This window comes from Eucyclogobius newberryi, unplaced genomic scaffold, assembly GCF_026437365.1.
Source record: "Eucyclogobius newberryi isolate DKJ021-1_F unplaced genomic scaffold, fEucNew1.0.hap1 SCAF_8, whole genome shotgun sequence".
Lineage (NCBI taxonomy): Eukaryota > Metazoa > Chordata > Actinopteri > Gobiiformes > Gobiidae > Eucyclogobius > Eucyclogobius newberryi.
In genome coordinates, this window is record NW_027316500.1 from 5,074,732 (window position 1) to 5,094,123 (window position 19,392).

Consider the following 19,392-nt stretch of genomic DNA (forward strand, 5'->3'; position numbering starts at 1 on the left):
TGTTTTTTGTGCAAGCAGAGATCCTTTTATTGTGTTCTTGAATAAATAGACAAGTAACAGAATAATGGATCTTGTCGTGAATCAAAAGGATCAGGTTTTAATTATAGATTTTACTTTTGAATTACTACTAACTACTTAAATATCAACATGCTGCATGGTTAAACAAAAGCATAATAAGTTAAACACAAAAACATATGTAATTACAGTTTTTACATAGAAAGAACTGTTTGGTCAGAAATAGTAAAAATCCACGTGTCTCTGAGTCCGGTGTCGTGCTTTTCTGCTGCACCGCCTGCGTCTGCCTCTTACACCTGCCCTTCTCAAACTGCTTTGTTATTGTACATCCACTTGCTACTGACACGCATTGCTCCGTCACATCTACTGTATCTGGCTCTCAGGTGGCACCACTCGACACATTACCTTTCTGACCTTTTGAGTTTGATAACAAGATACCGGCTGCTTCAACAAATCATAGAGAAAACGTGTGAACTCTTTGTGTGTGTGTGTGTGTGTGTGTGTGTGCGTGCAGGGTGGATCTGATTCACCGGCGCATGGTGGTGGAGGAGAACGATGGGACGCCTTCTGTAGTCAGCTCGGACAGCGCCCTGAGGAGGATCGTGCACCTCTTCACCACTTCAGACGATTACTGCCTCGGCTTCAACATCCGAGGAGGCCGAGAGTTTGGACTGGGCATCTACGTGTCCAAGTAAGAAGAACACTGATACTAAGCTGTTGAATCTGGGAGGCGTAACCGACAGGGACATGCTCAGGTACAGCCCAGGTAGTGCTCAAGCTCCTGCCCCTTAAGTGCCCTCGTAGTCAACATATTCAATATCTGCCCCAAGAAGATAACAGAGAGGTAAAATGCTGTTTTAACTCAACAAGACAATTCAGTTCAGTGTCAAGACAGTTATGATGTGTGTTTTATGTTCATCAAAATGGCTGAAAATGTATTTTTTAAATATTAAATATCACAAACAAATTATATATTTACAATCAGCCACGCCCACTTTAAGATTTAACCAATCACAGCGCAGTTGATGCAACAAGAACAAGCGGCAAAAACTGCAAAACAAGAGCTCGGTGTAAAAAGCTCTTAATGCAGATTATAGAAGGGTTAAAACAGGATTACACTGAGATTACACCAGGTCCAAACCAGGTCCGCATGATTTTGGAAAATAATAATAATATTATAATATAATTGCACATTGTAAACAACTTGAGGAGCATTAACATTTAAGAGAAGACTGAAATCTGAACTGATAAACTAATTACAAGAATCCCACACATGGCTGTGCATACCTTTCATAGAGGTAAAAACTACAGGCAGAACAAGAGTTTTCTTTATAAAGTATAGTTTGTTCTTTTCAGAGCATGTTTGATTATTGACAGAATTACAGGTCTAATTTGATCTGAAATAAAACCAGGACTAAACCAGGTCCAAGCCAGGACTAAAATAAATATCAGGGTGATAAACTTCAGTATCTTGACAACATAACATCATTTGAATGGCCAGAATGTGCCAGCTTCAGCAGCAGACACCAGCTCCACCAAGAGTTCCTGCTCTTTCTGTGTTGGTGCCAAACACCAGGACACAAGCTTAATTGCATGTAATGACTTCCAGTGCCATTAAAGGATTTGTGTGGCACTTATTAGGCTCGCACACTGTCTGACATCACAATGAGGATAATAATGTCTGTAATTCATTTCCATTACACTAACAAAGAAACGCAGACGAGCCAAGACAAGCCCAGGCACGCATTCTTCTACAGCCACGTCTTGTTCATTCAGCCTTCTTAATCAGCCTCAATTATGCTATCGTTTATCCGAGGTGGAGTGTGGGCTACGGCCTCGGGATTTAAGAAGATTCAAATTACACTCTTTTGCAAACATTGTAGGATAAAGATTTGAAAGTGCTTCACTAACACTTGAAACCCGTAAGACTCTGTGTAGACAGATTTTTATTAAGGATGGTCTGATATGTGGCTTGCTGCTGGGAACCACTCAGATTCACTTTTAGTTGTGATTACCTTCGTTGTAACATGTCAGTTTATCTTGTATGTGAAGCATTCCATATTTCAAGTCGGAGGTGGGAAAACCCAATTACCAGGCGCATGTATTTGTTTGCTTCATATGAGTTTTCAGTTTTTTTCAGGTTCAATTTAGTTACACCCTTATTTCCTTTGTTTATATGTTCTAAATTAAAGGCTGGATCCGGGTGGTCTCGCTGAGCAGCACGGCATCAAAATGGGCGACCAGATCCTGGCAGCCAACGGTGTGAGCTTTGAAGACATCAGCCACAGCAACGCAGTGGAGGTGCTAAAGGGCCACGCGCACATCATGCTAACCATCAAGGTGAACTTTCCCGTCCTCCCTCATATACTGTGTCAAAACAGGGTTGATTTATGCCCTTAGAGCCGTGGCTCAATAATAAATGGCATTAGGGAGCGGGACAGGCCGTAGACACTTAGCCTGTGTGGTTTGTTCGTAAGGCTCCATTGTGTTGGGTCAGTGTTTTGGCGGAGTGGCTCGTAGCTCTCGGACACTGGTGCGTGCTCGTTTTACCCCTGACAGCTCAGGTTCCATGTGTGAAAAACAGCCAGCAGATCCTCCATTATTTAGAGCCATCAGGGATCGAGTTATAATCAACAGAAAAGCACAATTTATGGGATCAGTGTGGGACAGAAGACGGGGATCATGGTTCAAGAATTACATTTATTCAAACCTTTCAAATGTAATGCTAGACAATATCTACATTTCACATGTACTGACTACATCTCAATCTGTCCTTATAAAGCATGGACAAAGATTCAATTCATAATGAACTAATAGTTTATGAATGCAGCGTGCCATGAGGCCCACGAAGATGGCATAATATCTAATAAGATGTTATACCGAGTGTAGAATAAAAAGGGGAGCAGTTAAATAGAAGTTAAAGGTGGTATGGACGATTTTTTTCAGCAATTTTTTTATCATATTTCCTCGTGGCGTGGATAAATCATTTGTCCTGCCACGTATCAATCATAAAACGCACCTACCGCTCACCTGCAGCCGCGTCAGGCTCGTCCCCACGTTTCCGCGTGCCTAAGCGCATGGATCTATCATAATATAGTTCCCTCAGTGTACGGGCAAAATGAAGACGGAGAAAGACAGTTCGAGCTGACGCAGAAGTGGACAGAAATCTACGGGAGACGAGCGATGCGATGCGCTCCGTTGAGCTAATAAACAAACGCACGTGTGTGTTGTATCGGTCCGCACGGGGGAGTGCACATGCGCACTTCCGCCTGCGTTCTCAAATCGCCGAAAAATCGTCCATACCGCCTTTAAATAATATTTATTTGCCACAGAATAAACCTGTAGCTCTGGCTAATTCAAAATTAAACTAAGAATAACTTAATGCAGATCAATGAAGGGACCACTGTCTCTGATTGTGTGTGGACCTTTTATCCCCCAGCAGGAGCAGATGATCAGGCGGGAGGATCTGGGAGGGTGGAGGCAAGGCCAATAAAGGTTCAGGTTTAGTAACTAAGTAATTAAGGGGTTAGGGTGAGGAGTTAGGGCATCAATTAAGTAGTTACTATGCCTACTATGCTGTCGCTGAGCAACACGGAGTTTCAGCTCCCTCCAAAGATTTTCTATTGTATTTAGGTCTGGAGACCTGCTTGCCTCTCCAGAACCTTGATATGCTTCTTAAAGAGCCACTCTTTGGTTCTCCTGGCTGTGTCCTGTGGGTCATTGTCATGTTGAAGACCCAGCCAATGCTTCAATGCTCTGGCTGACAGAGCACTCATGGCCACAACGCAAGCTTTTGGGAGTGGAAGCTTTATTTTATAAGTTCTACATTTCCTAACATTATTGGCAGATAAAACAGGCACAAAAGGCATCACATTAGGCATCAGTATTTCACCCTAAAGGTCTAATGGTAACTAGTGCTCTGAGGAGTGGATCGTTATTTCCAACAATTGCTCCAACAATTGATCTTTTTTCACCAAGCTGCCTACCATTGCCCCAAAGCCCTTTCCAGCCATGTGGAGGTCTGCAATTTTGTCTCTGGTGTCTGTTGACTGCTCTTTGGTCTTGCCCATGGTAGTAGTTGTGTGGGTGTCTTTGTGCAGCTAAGAAGCTCAAACTAGTGCTACTAATTTTGATGAATAAGTGGAGTAGAGGTGGACTTTATAAAGGCAGACTAACAGGTCTTTGAAAGCCAGAATTCTTGCTGATTGGCAGGTGTTCAAATACTTATTTGCAGCAATAACATACAAAAACATTATTTAAAAGTCATACAATGCGATTTCCGGATTTTTCTTTTTAGATTTCATCTCTCACAGTGGAAATGCACCTACGGTGAAAATTTCAAACCCCTCCATCATTTCTAAGAGGGAGAACTATACTTTTAATAGCTTTAGACATAGACATATTATGCTAAATCAGCTTCACTCCTAAATGCTGTATTGACCTAAAACTGAGGCTCGAGTGCTAAGAAAAGTCCTGTTTCCACCTACCCCCTATCCCCACGTGACTATTTGAAAAATCAAGACTGAGGAAGTCAATGGACCTTTTTCTAGCATCAAGCTGTTTTACATCAATATTGTGGTTTACATTGAAAAAAATGTAAAATGGTGTTATAGTTCATAATACAGTGAGGAAGTAAAGTATTTAAACACCCTGCGATTTTGCGATTTGCGTTTTTAAGTTGTCATAAAGTGTTACGTAGTATCTGTGCTTTACATCTGGACTTCATTCTCAGGAGGCTGGACGATACCCTGCGTACAAGGAGCTGGTGGCAGAGTATGGCTGGCTTGACAAACGTAAGTTCAGTGAAGGTTTTAATGACATTATAGAAAATTGACAGAATATTTCTATAACCTTGCATTAAATTGCATCAAACCTGCAGGAACCAATCAAAATGCAAATTTGAGGAAACTAGAGATGAGGAAACACTGCTGTAACAAAGTTAAAAGCTTGTTAAAGTTGATTTGCCAGATGTCCCCTTAAAAGTAGAGGTTCACACTTTAAAATAGATCAGCAGATGACAGCGCATTGAATTCACACCAAATTTAAATATATACATTTCACATTTCCTCTTCCCTCTGACGATCTCATTTATTTGAAGCTCAGACGGGACAAGTGGTTTTCTCACCCTTAAGCGTCCAAACCTCCTCTTATTATAATCCACACAATCCGTTGTCATCTGGCCGAGATCGCGACCTTATCCTCCATCCGCTGCCTTTAGGAGCCGCACCCAAACACAGAAGAAGCGAGTCGTTTTAAAAGCAGAGAAGATTAACATGTAGATGAGGTCAGGGCGGTTTAATCCCGACAGCAGCACATGTGAAAGCAAACACACTTGCACATCTGCTATTTTGAGTTACTAGTTGTTACATTTTCAAATCTTGTGTTGTAATGTTATTTTGCAGTGGCCAATGGGGGTCCACCGTCTTGGTCACATGGTTCGGACTCTAATTCTTCGGCGTCTTCCTTGTCCTCGGGCACCCCTCTTAGTTCTGAAAGTGGACTCTCCCAAGTGCTCTACCCTCCGCTTTTCGGCCACGATATGGTCGACGTGGCCATAGCATCAGAGGAGCCACCGAGATACCACATTAGGACAGAACGGACGAGCGAAATCGCCGTTCAGACCGACCCTCCGCACCATCTACTTTCGGAGGAGCTACACCCGCTGGACGTCACGTACCCGGATCACATTGCAGTGGGAGAAACGAGCAGGACAGTTGGGCAGACGGTGCTTTTAAAAGATTCGATCATACGGGGGAAAGGGGAGGGGCCCAGAGAGATGGGAGGAACCGGCGAGAAGAGGCGGGGCAAAGCAAGGACGCTGTCGTCGGGGGAATGGAACACGCCAAATCACTCGCCCAAAACGGAGGCACTCATGGCACTGAGCGGACCGCCCAACCCAATCAGACGCTCACAGAGTCACCTCACTGCGTCAGGTGAGTTTCAATACAGCTGGGACTATACTTTCTTCAGGGTTTATGTACAGTCTGAGAGGAGGGACTTTACTTTCTTCAGGGTTTATGTACAGTCTGAGAGGAGGGACTATACTTTCTTCAGGGTTTATGTACAGTCTGAGAGGAGGGACTATACTTTCTTCAGGGTTTATGTACAGTCTGAGAGGAGGGACTATACTTTCTTCAGGGTTTATGTACAGTCTGAGAGGAGGGACTATACTTTCTTCAGGGTTTATGTACAGTCTGAGAGGAGGGACTATACGTTCTTCAGGGTTTATGTACAGTCTGAGAGGAGGGAGTTCACTTTCTTCAGGGTTTATGTACAGTCTGAGAGGAGGGACTATACTTTCTTCAGGGTTTATGTACAGTCTGAGAGGAGGGACTATACTTTCTTAAGGGCTTATGTACAGTCTGAGAGGAGGAACTACACTTTCTTAAAGGCTTATGTACAGTCTGAGAGGCGGGACTATACTTTCTTCAGGGTTTATGTACAGTCTGAGAGGAGGGACTACACTTTCTTCAGGGTTTATGTATAGTCTGAGAGGAGGGACTATACTTTCTTCAGGGTTTATGTGCAGTCTGAGAGGAGGGACTACACTTTCTTCAGGGTTTATGTACAGTCTGAGAGGAGGGACTATACTTTCTTCAGGGTTTATATACAGTCTGAGAGGAGGGACTACACTTTCTTCAGGGTTTATGTACAGTCTGAGAGGAGGGACTACACTTTCTTCAGAGTTTATGTACAGTCTGAGAGGAGGGACTACACGTTCTTCAGGGTTTATGTACAGTCTGAGAGGAGGAACTACACTTTCTTCAGAGTTTATGTACAGTCTGAGAGGAGGGACTATACTTTCTTCAGGGTTTATGTACAGTCTGAGAGGAGGGACTATACTTTCTTCAGGGTTTATGTACAGTCTGAGAGGAAGGACTATACTTTCTTCAGGGTTTATGAACAGTCTGAGAGGAGGGACTATACTTTCTTCAGAGTTTATGTACAGTCTGAGAGGCGGGACTATACTTTCTTCAGGGTTTATGTACAGTCTGAGAGGAGGGACTATACTTTCTTCAGGGTTTATGTACAGTCTGAGAGGAGGGACTATACTTTCTTCAGGGTTTATATACAGTCTGAGAGGAGGGACTACACTTTCTTCAGGGTTTATGTACAGTCTGAGAGGAGGGACTATAGTTTCTTCAGGGTTTATGTATAGTCTGAGAGGAGGGACTACACGTTCTTCAGGGTTTATGTACAGTCTGAGAGGAGGAACTACACTTTCTTCAGAGTTTATGTACAGTCTGAGAGGAGGGACTATACTTTCTTCAGGGTTTCTGTACAGTCTGAGAGGAGGGACTATACTTTCTTCAGGGTTTATGTACAGTCTGAGAGGAGGAACTACACTTTCTTCAGGGTTTATGTACAGTCTGAGAGGCGGGACTACACGTTCTTCAGGGTTTATGTACAGTCTGAGAGGAGGGACTACACTTTCTTCAGGGTTTATGTACAGTCTGAGAGGCGGGACTACACTTTCTTCAGGGTTTATGTACAGTCTGAGAGGAGGGACTATACTTTCTTCAGAGTTTATGAACAGTCTGAGAGGAGGGACTATACTTTCTTCAGAGTTTATGTACAGTCTGAGAGGAGGGACTATACTTTCTTCAGAGTTTATGTACAGTCTGAGAGGAGGGACTATACTTTCTTCAGGGTTTATGTACAGTCTGAGAGGAGGGACTACACTTTCTTCAGGGTTTATGTACAGTCTGAGAGGAGGGACTATACTTTCTTCAGGGTTTATGTACAGTCTGAGAGGACGGACTACACTTTCTTCAGAGTTTATGTACAGTCTGAGAGGAGGGACTACACTTTCTTCAGGGTTTATGTACAGTCTGAGAGGAGGGACTACACTTTCTTCAGGGTTTATGTACAGTCTGAGAGGAGGGACTATACTTTCTTCAGGGTTTATGTACAGTCTGAGAGGACGGACTACACTTTCTTCAGAGTTTATGTACAGTCTGAGAGGAGGGACTACACTTTCTTCAGGGTTTATGTACAGTCTGAGAGGAGGGACTATACTTTCTTCAGGGTTTATGTACAGTCTGAGAGGAGGGACTATAGTTTCTTCAGGGTTTATGTACAGTCTGAGAGGAGGGACTTTACTTTCTTCAGGGTTTATGTACAGTCTGAGAGGAGGGACTATACTTTCTTCAGGGTTTATGTACAGTCTGAGAGGAGGGACTATACTTTCTTCAGGGTTTATGTACAGTCTGAGAGGAGGGACTATACTTTCTTCAGGGTTTATGTACAGTCTGAGAGGAGGGACTATACTTTCTTCAGGGTTTATGTACAGTCTGAGAGGAGGGACTATACTTTCTTCAGGGTTTATGTACAGTCTGAGAGGAGGGACTATACTTTCTTCAGGGTTTATGTACAGTCTGAGAGGAGGGAGTTCACTTTCTTCAGGGTTTATGTACAGTCTGAGAGGAGGGACTATACTTTCTTCAGGGTTTATGTACAGTCTGAGAGGAGGGACTATACTTTCTTAAGGGCTTATGTACAGTCTGAGAGGAGGAACTACACTTTCTTAAAGGCTTATGTACAGTCTGAGAGGCGGGACTATACTTTCTTCAGGGTTTATGTACAGTCTGAGAGGAGGGACTACACTTTCTTCAGGGTTTATGTACAGTCTGAGAGGCGGGACTACACTTTCTTCAGGGTTTATGTACAGTCTGAGAGGAGGGACTACACTTTCTTCAGGGTTTATGTACAGTCTGAGAGGCGGGACTACACTTTCTTCAGGGTTTATGTACAGTCTGAGAGGAGGGACTACACTTTCTTCAGGGTTTATGTACAGTCTGAGAGGAGGGACTATACTTTCTTCAGGGTTTATGTACAGTCTGAGAGGAGGGACTATACTTTCTTCAGGGTTTATGTACAGTCTGAGAGGAGGGACTATACTTTCTTCAGGGTTTATGTACAGTCTGAGAGGAGGGACTATACTTTCTTCAGGGTTTATGTACAGTCTGAGAGGAGGGACTATACTTTCTTAAGGGCTTATGTACAGTCTGAGAGGAGGAACTACACTTTCTTAAAGGCTTATGTACAGTCTGAGAGGCGGGACTATACTTTCTTCAGGGTTTATGTACAGTCTGAGAGGAGGGACTACACTTTCTTCAGGGTTTATGTACAGTCTGAGAGGCGGGACTACACTTTCTTCAGGGTTTATGTACAGTCTGAGAGGAGGGACTATACTTTCTTCAGGGTTTATGTACAGTCTGAGAGGAGGGACTACACTTTCTTCAGGGTTTATGTACAGTCTGAGAGGAGGGACTATACTTTCTTCAGGGTTTATATACAGTCTGAGAGGAGGGACTACACTTTCTTCAGGGTTTATGTACAGTCTGAGAGGAGGGACTACACTTTCTTCAGGGTTTATGTACAGTCTGAGAGGAGGGACTATACTTTCTTCAGGGTTTATGTACAGTCTGAGAGGACGGACTATAGTTTCTTCAGGGTTTATGTATAGTCTGAGAGGAGGGACTACACGTTCTTCAGGGTTTATGTACAGTCTGAGAGGAGGAACTACACTTTCTTCAGAGTTTATGTACAGTCTGAGAGGAGGGACTATACTTTCTTCAGGGTTTATGTACAGTCTGAGAGGAGGGACTATACTTTCTTCAGGGTTTATGTACAGTCTGAGAGGAGGGACTATACTTTCTTCAGGGTTTATGAACAGTCTGAGAGGAGGGACTATACTTTCTTCAGAGTTTATGTACAGTCTGAGAGGAGGGACTATACTTTCTTCAGAGTTTATGTACAGTCTGAGAGGAGGGACTATACTTTCTTCAGGGTTTATGTACAGTCTGAGAGGAGGGACTACACTTTCTTCAGGGTTTATGTACAGTCTGAGAGGCGGGACTACACTTTCTTCAGGGTTTATGTACAGTCTGAGAGGAGGGACTATACTTTCTACAGGGTTTATGTACAGTCTGAGAGGCGGGACTACACTTTCTTCAGGGTTTATGTACAGTCTGAGAGGAGGGACTATACTTTCTTCAGAGTTTATGTACAGTCTGAGAGGAGGGACTATACTTTCTTAAGGGCTTATGTACAGTCTGAGAGGAGGAACTACACTTTCTTAAAGGCTTATGTACAGTCTGAGAGGCGGGACTATACTTTCTTCAGGGTTTATGTACAGTCTGAGAGGAGGGACTATACTTTCTACAGGGTTTATGTACAGTCTGAGAGGAGGGACTACACTTTCTTCAGGGTTTATGTACAGTCTGAGAGGAGGGACTATACTTTCTTCAGGGTTTATGTACAGTCTGAGAGGAGGGACTATACTTTCTTCAGGGTTTATGTACAGTCTGAGAGGAGGGACTACACTTTCTTCAGGGTTTATGTACAGTCTGAGAGGAGGGACTACACTTTCTTCAGGGTTTATGTACAGTCTGAGAGGAGGGACTATACTTTCTTCAGGGTTTATGTACAGTCTGAGAGGAGGGACTATACTTTCTTCAGGGTTTATATACAGTCTGAGAGGAGGGACTACACTTTCTTCAGGGTTTATGTACAGTCTGAGAGGAGGGACTACACTTTCTTCAGGGTTTATGTACAGTCTGAGAGGAGGGACTATAGTTTCTTCAGGGTTTATGTATAGTCTGAGAGGAGGGACTACACGTTCTTCAGGGTTTATGTACAGTCTGAGAGGAGGAACTACACTTTCTTCAGAGTTTATGTACAGTCTGAGAGGAGGGACTATACTTTCTTCAGGGTTTATGTACAGTCTGAGAGGAGGGACTATACTTTCTTCAGGGTTTCTGTACAGTCTGAGAGGAGGGACTATACTTTCTTCAGGGTTTATGTACAGTCTGAGAGGAGGGACTATACTTTCTTCAGAGTTTATGTACAGTCTGAGAGGAGGGACTATACTTTCTTCAGGGTTTATGTACAGTCTGAGAGGAGGGACTATACTTTCTTCAGGGTTTCTGTACAGTCTGAGAGGAGGGACTATACTTTCTTCAGGGTTTATGTACAGTCTGAGAGGAGGGACTATACTTTCTTCAGAGTTTATGAACAGTCTGAGAGGAGGGACTATACTTTCTTCAGAGTTTATGTACAGTCTGAGAGGAGGGACTATACTTTCTTCAGAGTTTATGTACAGTCTGAGAGGAGGGACTATACTTTCTTCAGGGTTTATGTACAGTCTGAGAGGAGGGACTACACTTTCTTCAGGGTTTATGTACAGTCTGAGAGGAGGGACTATACTTTCTTCAGGGTTTATGTACAGTCTGAGAGGACGGACTACACTTTCTTCAGAGTTTATGTACAGTCTGAGAGGAGGGACTACACTTTCTTCAGGGTTTATGTACAGTCTGAGAGGAGGGACTATACTTTCTTCAGGGTTTATGTACAGTCTGAGAGGAGGGACTATAGTTTCTTCAGGGTTTATGTATAGTCTGAGAGGAGGGACTACACGTTCTTCAGGGTTTATGTACAGTCTGAGAGGAGGAACTACACTTTCTTCAGAGTTTATGTACAGTCTGAGAGGAGGGACTATACTTTCTTCAGAGTTTATGTACAGTCTGAGAGGAGGGACTATACTTTCTTCAGGGTTTATGTATAGTCTGAGAGGAGGGACTACACGTTCTTCAGGGTTTATGTACAGTCTGAGAGGAGGAACTACACTTTCTTCAGAGTTTATGTACAGTCTGAGAGGAGGGACTATACTTTCTTCAGAGTTTATGTACAGTCTGAGAGGAGGGACTATACTTTCTTCAGGGTTTATGTACAGTCTGAGAGGAGGGACTATACTTTCTTCAGGGTTTATGTACAGTCTGAGAGGAGGGACTATACTTTCTTCAGAGTTTATGTACAGTCTGAGAGGAGGGACTATACTTTCTTCAGAGTTTATGTACAGTCTGAGAGGAGGGACTATACTTTCTTCAGAGTTTATGTACAGTCTGAGAGGAGGGACTACACGTTCTTCAGGGTTTATGTACAGTCTGAGAGGAGGAACTACACTTTCTTCAGAGTTTATGTACAGTCTGAGAGGAGGGACTATACTTTCTTCAGAGTTTATGTACAGTCTGAGAGGAGGGACTATACTTTCTTCAGGGTTTATGTATAGTCTGAGAGGAGGGACTACACGTTCTTCAGGGTTTATGTACAGTCTGAGAGGAGGAACTATACTTTCTTCAGGGTTTATGTACAGTCTGAGAGGAGGGACTATACTTTCTTCAGGGTTTATGTACAGTCTGAGAGGAGGGACTATACTTTCTTCAGGGTTTATGTACAGTCTGAGAGGAGGGACTATACTTTCTTCAGGGTTTATGTACAGTCTGAGAGGAGGGACTATACTTTCTAAAGGGCTTATGTACAGTCTGAGAGGAGGGACTACACTTTCTTCAGGGTTTATGTACAGTCTGAGAGGAGGGAGTTCACTTTCTTCAGGGTTTATGTACAGTGTGAGAGGAGGGACTATACTTTCTTCAGGGTTTATGTACAGTCTGAGAGGAGGGACTATACTTTCTTCAGGGTTTATGTACAGTCTGAGAGGATTGGACCAACTCTCAAATACTTGATTGTCGTGAAGTCTGTGCCAGTTTCATGTGTGAAACTAAAGGTTTGTGTTTCCAGTTATGATGGAATGTATTGAGAAAACCTGTTCGAACATGAACAGCAGCGCTCTCCTTGCATTGATTATTTAAACCCCAGTATCTGTTTTGATGCATCGCCCACTTCATATGTATTCACTGTGTTGTGTAAGATGAATGGGGCAGTGTGTCTGAAGAGACATGTATCTGAGCCCAAACTCACAGAGGGAGTTATGGGCCTTATGTCTGCAGTTTGGATGAGCCTGCACACCCTTAACTGTGGGACAGGGACTGCTGCAACATCGGTCTGTACAGAGGGGGCAAGGGAGGGAGAGGGCTGAGGGGGGGCAGGAGGAGAGAAGGGAGGGAGAGGGCTGAGGGGGCAGGAGGAGAGAAGGAGGGAGAGGGCTGAGGGGGCAGGAGGAGAGAAGGAGGGAGAGAGCTGAGGGGGGGCAGGAGGAGAGAAGGAGGGAGAGAGCTGAGGGGGCAGGAGGAGAGAAGGAGGGAGAGAGCTGAGGGGGGGCAGGAGGAGAGAAGGAGGGAGAGAGCTGAGGGGGGGCAGGAGGAGAGAAGGAGGGAGAGAGCTGAGGGGGGGCAGGAGGAGAGAAGGGAGGGAGAGGACTGAGGGGGCAGGAGCAGAGAAGGAGGGAGAGAGCTGAGGGGGGGCAGGAGGAGAGAAGGAGGGAGAGGGCTGAGGGGGCAGGAGGAGAGAAGGAGGGAGAGAGCTGAGGGGGGGCAGGAGGAGAGAAGGGAGGGAGAGGACTGAGGGGGCAGGAGGAGAGAAGGAGGGAGAGGGCTGAGGGGGCAGGAGGAGAGAAGGAGGGAGAGGGCTGAGGGGGCAGGAGGAGAGAAGGAGGGAGAGGGCTGAGGGGGGCAGGAGGAGAGAAGGAGGGAGAGAGCTGAGGGGGGGCAGGAGGAGAGAACGGAGGGAGAGGGCTGAGGGGGCAGGAGGAGAGAAGGAGGGAGAGGGCTGAGGGGGGGCAGGAGGAGAGAAGGAGGGATAAGATAAGATAAGATAAGATATTCCTTTATTGTCCCACATGGGGAAATTTCATTGGTGCAACGCAGGTAGATACAGAGGTAGATACAGAAGAACAGATCACTTATAGGAAGTCTGAAAAACACTTTCACTAGAAGATCTCCTATAAATAAATAAAAACTCCCATAGACAAATAAATAAATAAATAAATAAATACCATTGCATGTGATCCCGACAGTAATTGCACATGAATATGTGTCACGACAGCACATGGATTGCACATGAATTCCAACAGCAATTGCACATATGACAGAATTGCACATCAGTATTAGGTTAGGTCAGTATTGCGAGTGTTCAGTACTAACAGTTTTTGTTATAAAGTCTGACAGCAGCAGGAAGGAAAGACCTACGGAACCTTTCCTTCACACATCGAGGGTGGATCAGTCTCTCACTGAAGCTGCTCTCCAGAGCGGAGAGAGTGTCCTGCAGGGGGTGACACTCATGGTCCAGCATAGATGTGAGTTTAGCCAGGACCCTCCTGTCCCCCACCTCCTGCACCGAGTCCAGAGCACAGCCCAGGACGGAGCTGGACTTCTTGATGACTCTGTCCAGCCTCTTCCTCTCCCTCTCTGTGATGCTGCTGCTCCAGCAGGCCACACCGTACAGGAGGGCTGATGCCACCACAGAGTCGTAGAAAGTCTTCAGGAGTGGCCCTGTCACTCCAAAAGACCTGAGTCCCCTCAGGAGGTAGAGCCGACTCTGGCTCTTCCTGTACAGTGCGTCTGTGTTATGAGTCCAGTCCAGTTTGTGGTTCAGATGAACACCCAGGTACTTGTATGAGTCCACTCTCTCAATGTCCCGTCCCTGGATGTTCACTGGTGAGGGGGCAGTGGGGTGGCGTCTGCGGAAATCCACCACCATCTCCTTGGTCTTCCCCGCGTTGATGAGGAGGTGGTTCCGCTGACACCAGTCCACAAAGTCCTGCGCCAGTCCTCTGTACTCCGCGTCATCGTCGTCCGTGATGAGTCCGATGATGGCAGAGTCGTCAGAGAACTTCTGCAGGACACAGCTGTCCGTGTCATGTCTGAAGTCTGCAGTGTAAAGGGTGAAGAGAAAGGGTGCGAGGACAGTGCCCTGGGGCGCCCCCACACTGCAGGTCCGAGTGTCAGACACACAGTTCCGGGCTCTCACAAACTGGGGTCGGTCTGTGAGGTAGTCCAGGATCCACTCTGCCAGGTCATACTCCACACCAGCCGTCTCCAGCTTGTCCCTCAGGAGCAGCGGCTGGATGGTGTTGAAGGCGCTGGAAAGATCGAAGAACAGAATCCTCACAGAGCTGCCAGGCTTTTCCAGGTGAGAGAGAGAGCGGTGCAGCAGGGAGATGACGGCGTCCTCCACTCCGATGCCAGGCCGATATGCAAACTGCAGCGGGTCCATGGCTGAGCTCACGGTGGAGCGGAGGTGGTCCAGGACCAGCCGCTCCAGTGTCTTCATCAGGTGGGACGTGAGAGCCACTGGCCTGAAGCTGTTGAGGTCTTTGGGGCGCGGTGTCTTAGGCACAGGTACCAGACAGGAGGTCTTCCAGACCCGTGGTACCAGCCTCAGCTTCAGGCTCATGTTGAAGACATGCTCCATAACTCCACACAGAGGACTGAGGGGGCAGGAGGAGGAGAGAAGGGAGGGAGAGGAGCCAATCCCGAACAAATAATGATACGGTTCAACATTTGTGGATGATAAGTTTGGATATTTCTTTCAAAATCTGTGAATTTGTGAATTATGTAGACGTCTGCTTCTAAACGTTCGGTTTATTGTGCATGTTTCATGTTGAAAATGGAGGATCAGGTGAAAGTCCCTAATGCGCCCTTGTCCCTGCCCCTGTCCCTGTCCCTGCCCCTGTCCCGTGTGGAGCAGAGGACAGGCAGAAGAAGCAGCAGAAGGAGAAGAGCTCGGGGCCCCCAAACCTGCAGCGCTCCAAGACCTTTGTCAACCTGTTGTTCAAGAAGGAGCGCAAAGAGAAGAGCCCCAAGTCCCCGTCCCGACACACAGGTCTGTACATGTGTGTTTTATACTGACACAGATTCATTAAGTGGGCAATATATGGAAAAATAAATATTTTTTGAAGATTTCAATTATGCGCGTATAATTTATTGTTTAGAAAATGCAGCCATTTCATTTTTTCAGCCGTAAAGAGAGAGAGAGAGTCAAAAGTCAAAAGCCAGGGACAAAACTAGGACTAAAGCGAGGCAAAAACAGGACTAAACTAGGGGCAAAACCAGGACTAAAACAGGACTAAACTAGGGGCAAAACCAGGACTAAAACAAGTCTAAACCAGGGGCAAAACTAGGATTAAAACAGGACTAAACCAGGGGCAAAATCAGGGGCAAAACCAGGACTTAAACAAGACTAAACCAGGGGCAAAACCAGGACTAAAACAAGTCTAAACCAGGGGCAAAACTAGGATTAAAACAGGACTAAACCAGGGGCAAAATCAGGGGCAAAACCAGGACTTAAACAAGACTAAACCAGGGGCAAAACCAGGACTAAAACAGGACAAAACCAGGGGCAAAACCAGGACTAAGAGAGGGCTAAAACAGGACTAAACCAGGGGCAAAACCAGGGGCAAAACCATGGGCAAAACCAGGACTAAAACAGGACTAAACTAGGGGCAAAACCAGGACTAAAAGAGGGCTAAACCAGGACTAAACCAGTGACTAAACCAGGGACAAAACCAGGACTAAAACAGGCCTAAAACAGGACTAAAACAGAACTGAAACAAGACTAAAACAGGACTAAAACAGGACTAAAACAGGACTAAAGCAGGACTAAAGCAGGACTAAAACAGGACTAAAGCAGGACTAAAACAGGACTAAAGCAGGACTAAAACAGCCGAGATGGAGATACTCCACAAACGTATTGAGCTCTGGATTGTTGTTACTATGGCCCATCCCCGTCTCAGCCGCTCCTCTTGGTCGTTTGTGTTCAGATAAAGATAAAGAGCGCAGTCGGCCCTTCAAGCTCCTGTCGTCTCCTAAAGAGTCGCGTGCGGGTCTGAGGGACAGCAGCCCCCAGCCTCACCCTCAGACCCTGCAGTACGTGGAGGACATGGCCAAGAGGGTGCTGAGTGCAGACGAGGCTCAGGCCGTCATGAGGCACTGCAAAAGGGTCAGTATATTTTCATCAGAGCGTTTAAGAATCCACTGTTGTTCTGCACTTTGTCTCTGTTAAAGGACACATCATAGCTATTGTTTGTATTGTTTTTGTCCTTTAAAGGTGCTCTTTATATCATGCGCTTTCAGGATTTGTATCATCACTCCATCTACTGGCAGCAGAGGGAATTACCATGTGGAAATAAACAAAAGCTAACTTGCAGGCAGTTGAAATAAATTATATTTTAGGATCAGACACAATGCTCTTAAAAGCTTTGAGGGCTTGTCCAGTGCAGAAGAGCAGATGGAAATGTCCACAAAAGTTTGTTGTGGAAAGTTGCTGCTTCTATTAGTGTCAGTGACTCGCCGCTGTAGATAAGGATCAAAGCCCATAACTTCTGTCCTCTTGAAGTGTCAATCCTTTTCATTTTCTACATTATGCACTGTTTTTCATGACTATCTAACAGCAAAGAGGCAACAGCATGTGTGACGTCTTCAACAAACACATGAATGAAACACATGGATACCTTCTGTTCAAATGTATTCATTAGTGTTGTTTCCAACAGAGGGTCAGACACCTGATCCAAGACTGAAAATTGAAAGAACAAACATTCCAGAGAAATGTATCTATTGGTCAAAAAACAAACCAAAAATACCCTTTAGGTCACGACGGTGTCGAGCTGAATAACAATAGCTGGATTATGCCTGTCATTTATGATTATGATCAGATATGAGCTGATCCCTGATGCTCGGCCCCTGTGACAGAGTCAGGACCAAATACATCCATGTGCAGGACACTTTCTGTTCAGAGGTAATTAAACACCTGCACTCCTGCAGACACTGTGACCTTCTCACAAATATCAATATTTCATGAAGAGAACAATGCAAAGTGCTGTGAGTTTTGAGCACTGGATACATGAACACTTTGCTGTGTGGCAGGCGAAACAACACTTTGAAGATTCAAGTTCAAGAAATAGGTTTTAAATAGAGGTGCTTTGAAATAAAAATACATGAATACATTTTCTTTTAAATGGTTGTGTTAACTTTTCATTCCTCTACCTCTAAAACATGTCTAATCTGAGGTCTTCCATTTGACGTTCCCAGTTAAATAAAGTTCCCATTGGCACTTTTTTTTTGTAGTTTTTAGCAGAAAATGTGCTTGAGGATCTGATCCGCCCCCTTCTGGCCATCCTGGACCGTCCAGAGAAACTGCTGCTTCTGCGAGAAATCAGGTAAAGTAAAGTTTAGTTTTCTTCTGTAAAGACAGAGGCCGGATGCTGTAAATGTAATGTGTTGTAAGATCAGACTGATGTTCCTCTGTAAACGTGCAGAATGCTGATCCCGACCTCTGAGCTGAGCCGCTTCGACAGCATGGCCATGCCCTTTGAACTGGAGGCCTACGACGTGCTCAAGAACCGCCCCTGTCAGTAACTCTACTCTTCATCAAACTAGTCCAGTCTAGACAGCGGCAGGAGATCTTTTCAACCTGTAAAAACCATGAGTAACTCTTTGTGTCTTCCCACAGTGCGCTCTCCAGCTCTGCGCTCTCCTCGCACTGGAACACCTCGACGCCATCTCATCGCTCCAATCCCAGGTACACCTCATTTATGTGTTTGGAACAGTGAAGGCCGATAACTGATCTTGTTTTCCAATACTAACTAACACTAATGACAAGTGTCGCGATATCAATCTAATAAAACTTGATTTTTTATTAAACACCTCCACTTTTAAGAATGATACCTTGTTATATTGGAGCTATTACTATTTTCTCTCCACCCCAGATCTAAAAATTATATTATATGTGCAGATAAACTAAAATATAAACAGTGTAAACATTTCAATTTTTTGAAAATTGATTGAAGAAAAACATTATCTCTGTATTATATATTCTATATTATATATAGCACCAAAGCCAATCAATGTCAATCCCAGCGCGTCTTGTGGCTATTACTTCCAGGTTTATGAGAGGTAAAATAATTCATTGTTGGTATCCGACAAACACAAAAATAAAAGTTTAAAATTGGGTAAACCATCATTAAAGGCCTAAACTATTTTACATGTTCAAAAGTGAGCGATTGTCAAGTTGCGGTTAATGTCAGAAAACCTTAGATGGAAATGTTGTCTCTTTAACTGATTCATTGTTCTCCTGTGTTTTTTGTTGTAGACCCAACTTGTGGAATGAATGAGAGTCATTTGTTTGCTTGTTCAGACTAGATCTGATTGGGTTAGTGTCTGTGATGTTGTCTAAGCCCAGCATTAGTTCACACATGTTTATTCCCAGATCTGTGTTTGTTGTGCTGCTATTGGAGAAGGGCCTTTAGCACACGTTCCAGCGCTCTGGAGCATCTGCCAGGGTCAGGTGTCCTCAGCCCGGGCTTGTGTTACATACTGTACATGCTACGCCAGTGCGGCACCTGGACACAGCCACTTCAGTCACTTCACAGTCAATGTGCTGTGGTCAGGAGGTCAGGACTCAGTGATGAGATGCACCTGCTCTTCTTCACTTTTGATGTGAATGTCTGTGAAAGAAACACAATCAGAATGTTTTTATTGCCATTGTCAGTGAACCAAATTCACAAACCAGGAACTTACGATGGGTTCAAATGAATAATGTGTCACCTGCCACAATAAAACTATTGATACATGTATGAATCTGCTTTACTTTGCAATGTGGTGGACATTTCAAGCTGGTGGCACGATGATGTGACAGCAT

General features: G+C 44.7%; 1 protein-coding gene across 1 annotated transcript in view; it reads left to right on the plus strand.

The window, feature by feature from the left end:
- Positions 1-19,392, plus strand: part of pdzd7a (PDZ domain containing 7a) — a 33,684-nt gene that overhangs the window by 3,292 nt on the left and 11,000 nt on the right. The window contains exons 4-12 of the mRNA XM_072437483.1: positions 530-706; positions 2,208-2,355; positions 4,748-4,808; positions 5,418-5,948; positions 15,445-15,579; positions 16,517-16,695; positions 17,820-17,911; positions 18,011-18,102; positions 18,205-18,273. Of these exons, the coding sequence (XP_072293584.1) occupies positions 530-706; positions 2,208-2,355; positions 4,748-4,808; positions 5,418-5,948; positions 15,445-15,579; positions 16,517-16,695; positions 17,820-17,911; positions 18,011-18,102; positions 18,205-18,273 (1,484 nt within the window). The remainder of the gene's footprint in view (positions 1-529; positions 707-2,207; positions 2,356-4,747; positions 4,809-5,417; positions 5,949-15,444; positions 15,580-16,516; positions 16,696-17,819; positions 17,912-18,010; positions 18,103-18,204; positions 18,274-19,392) is intronic.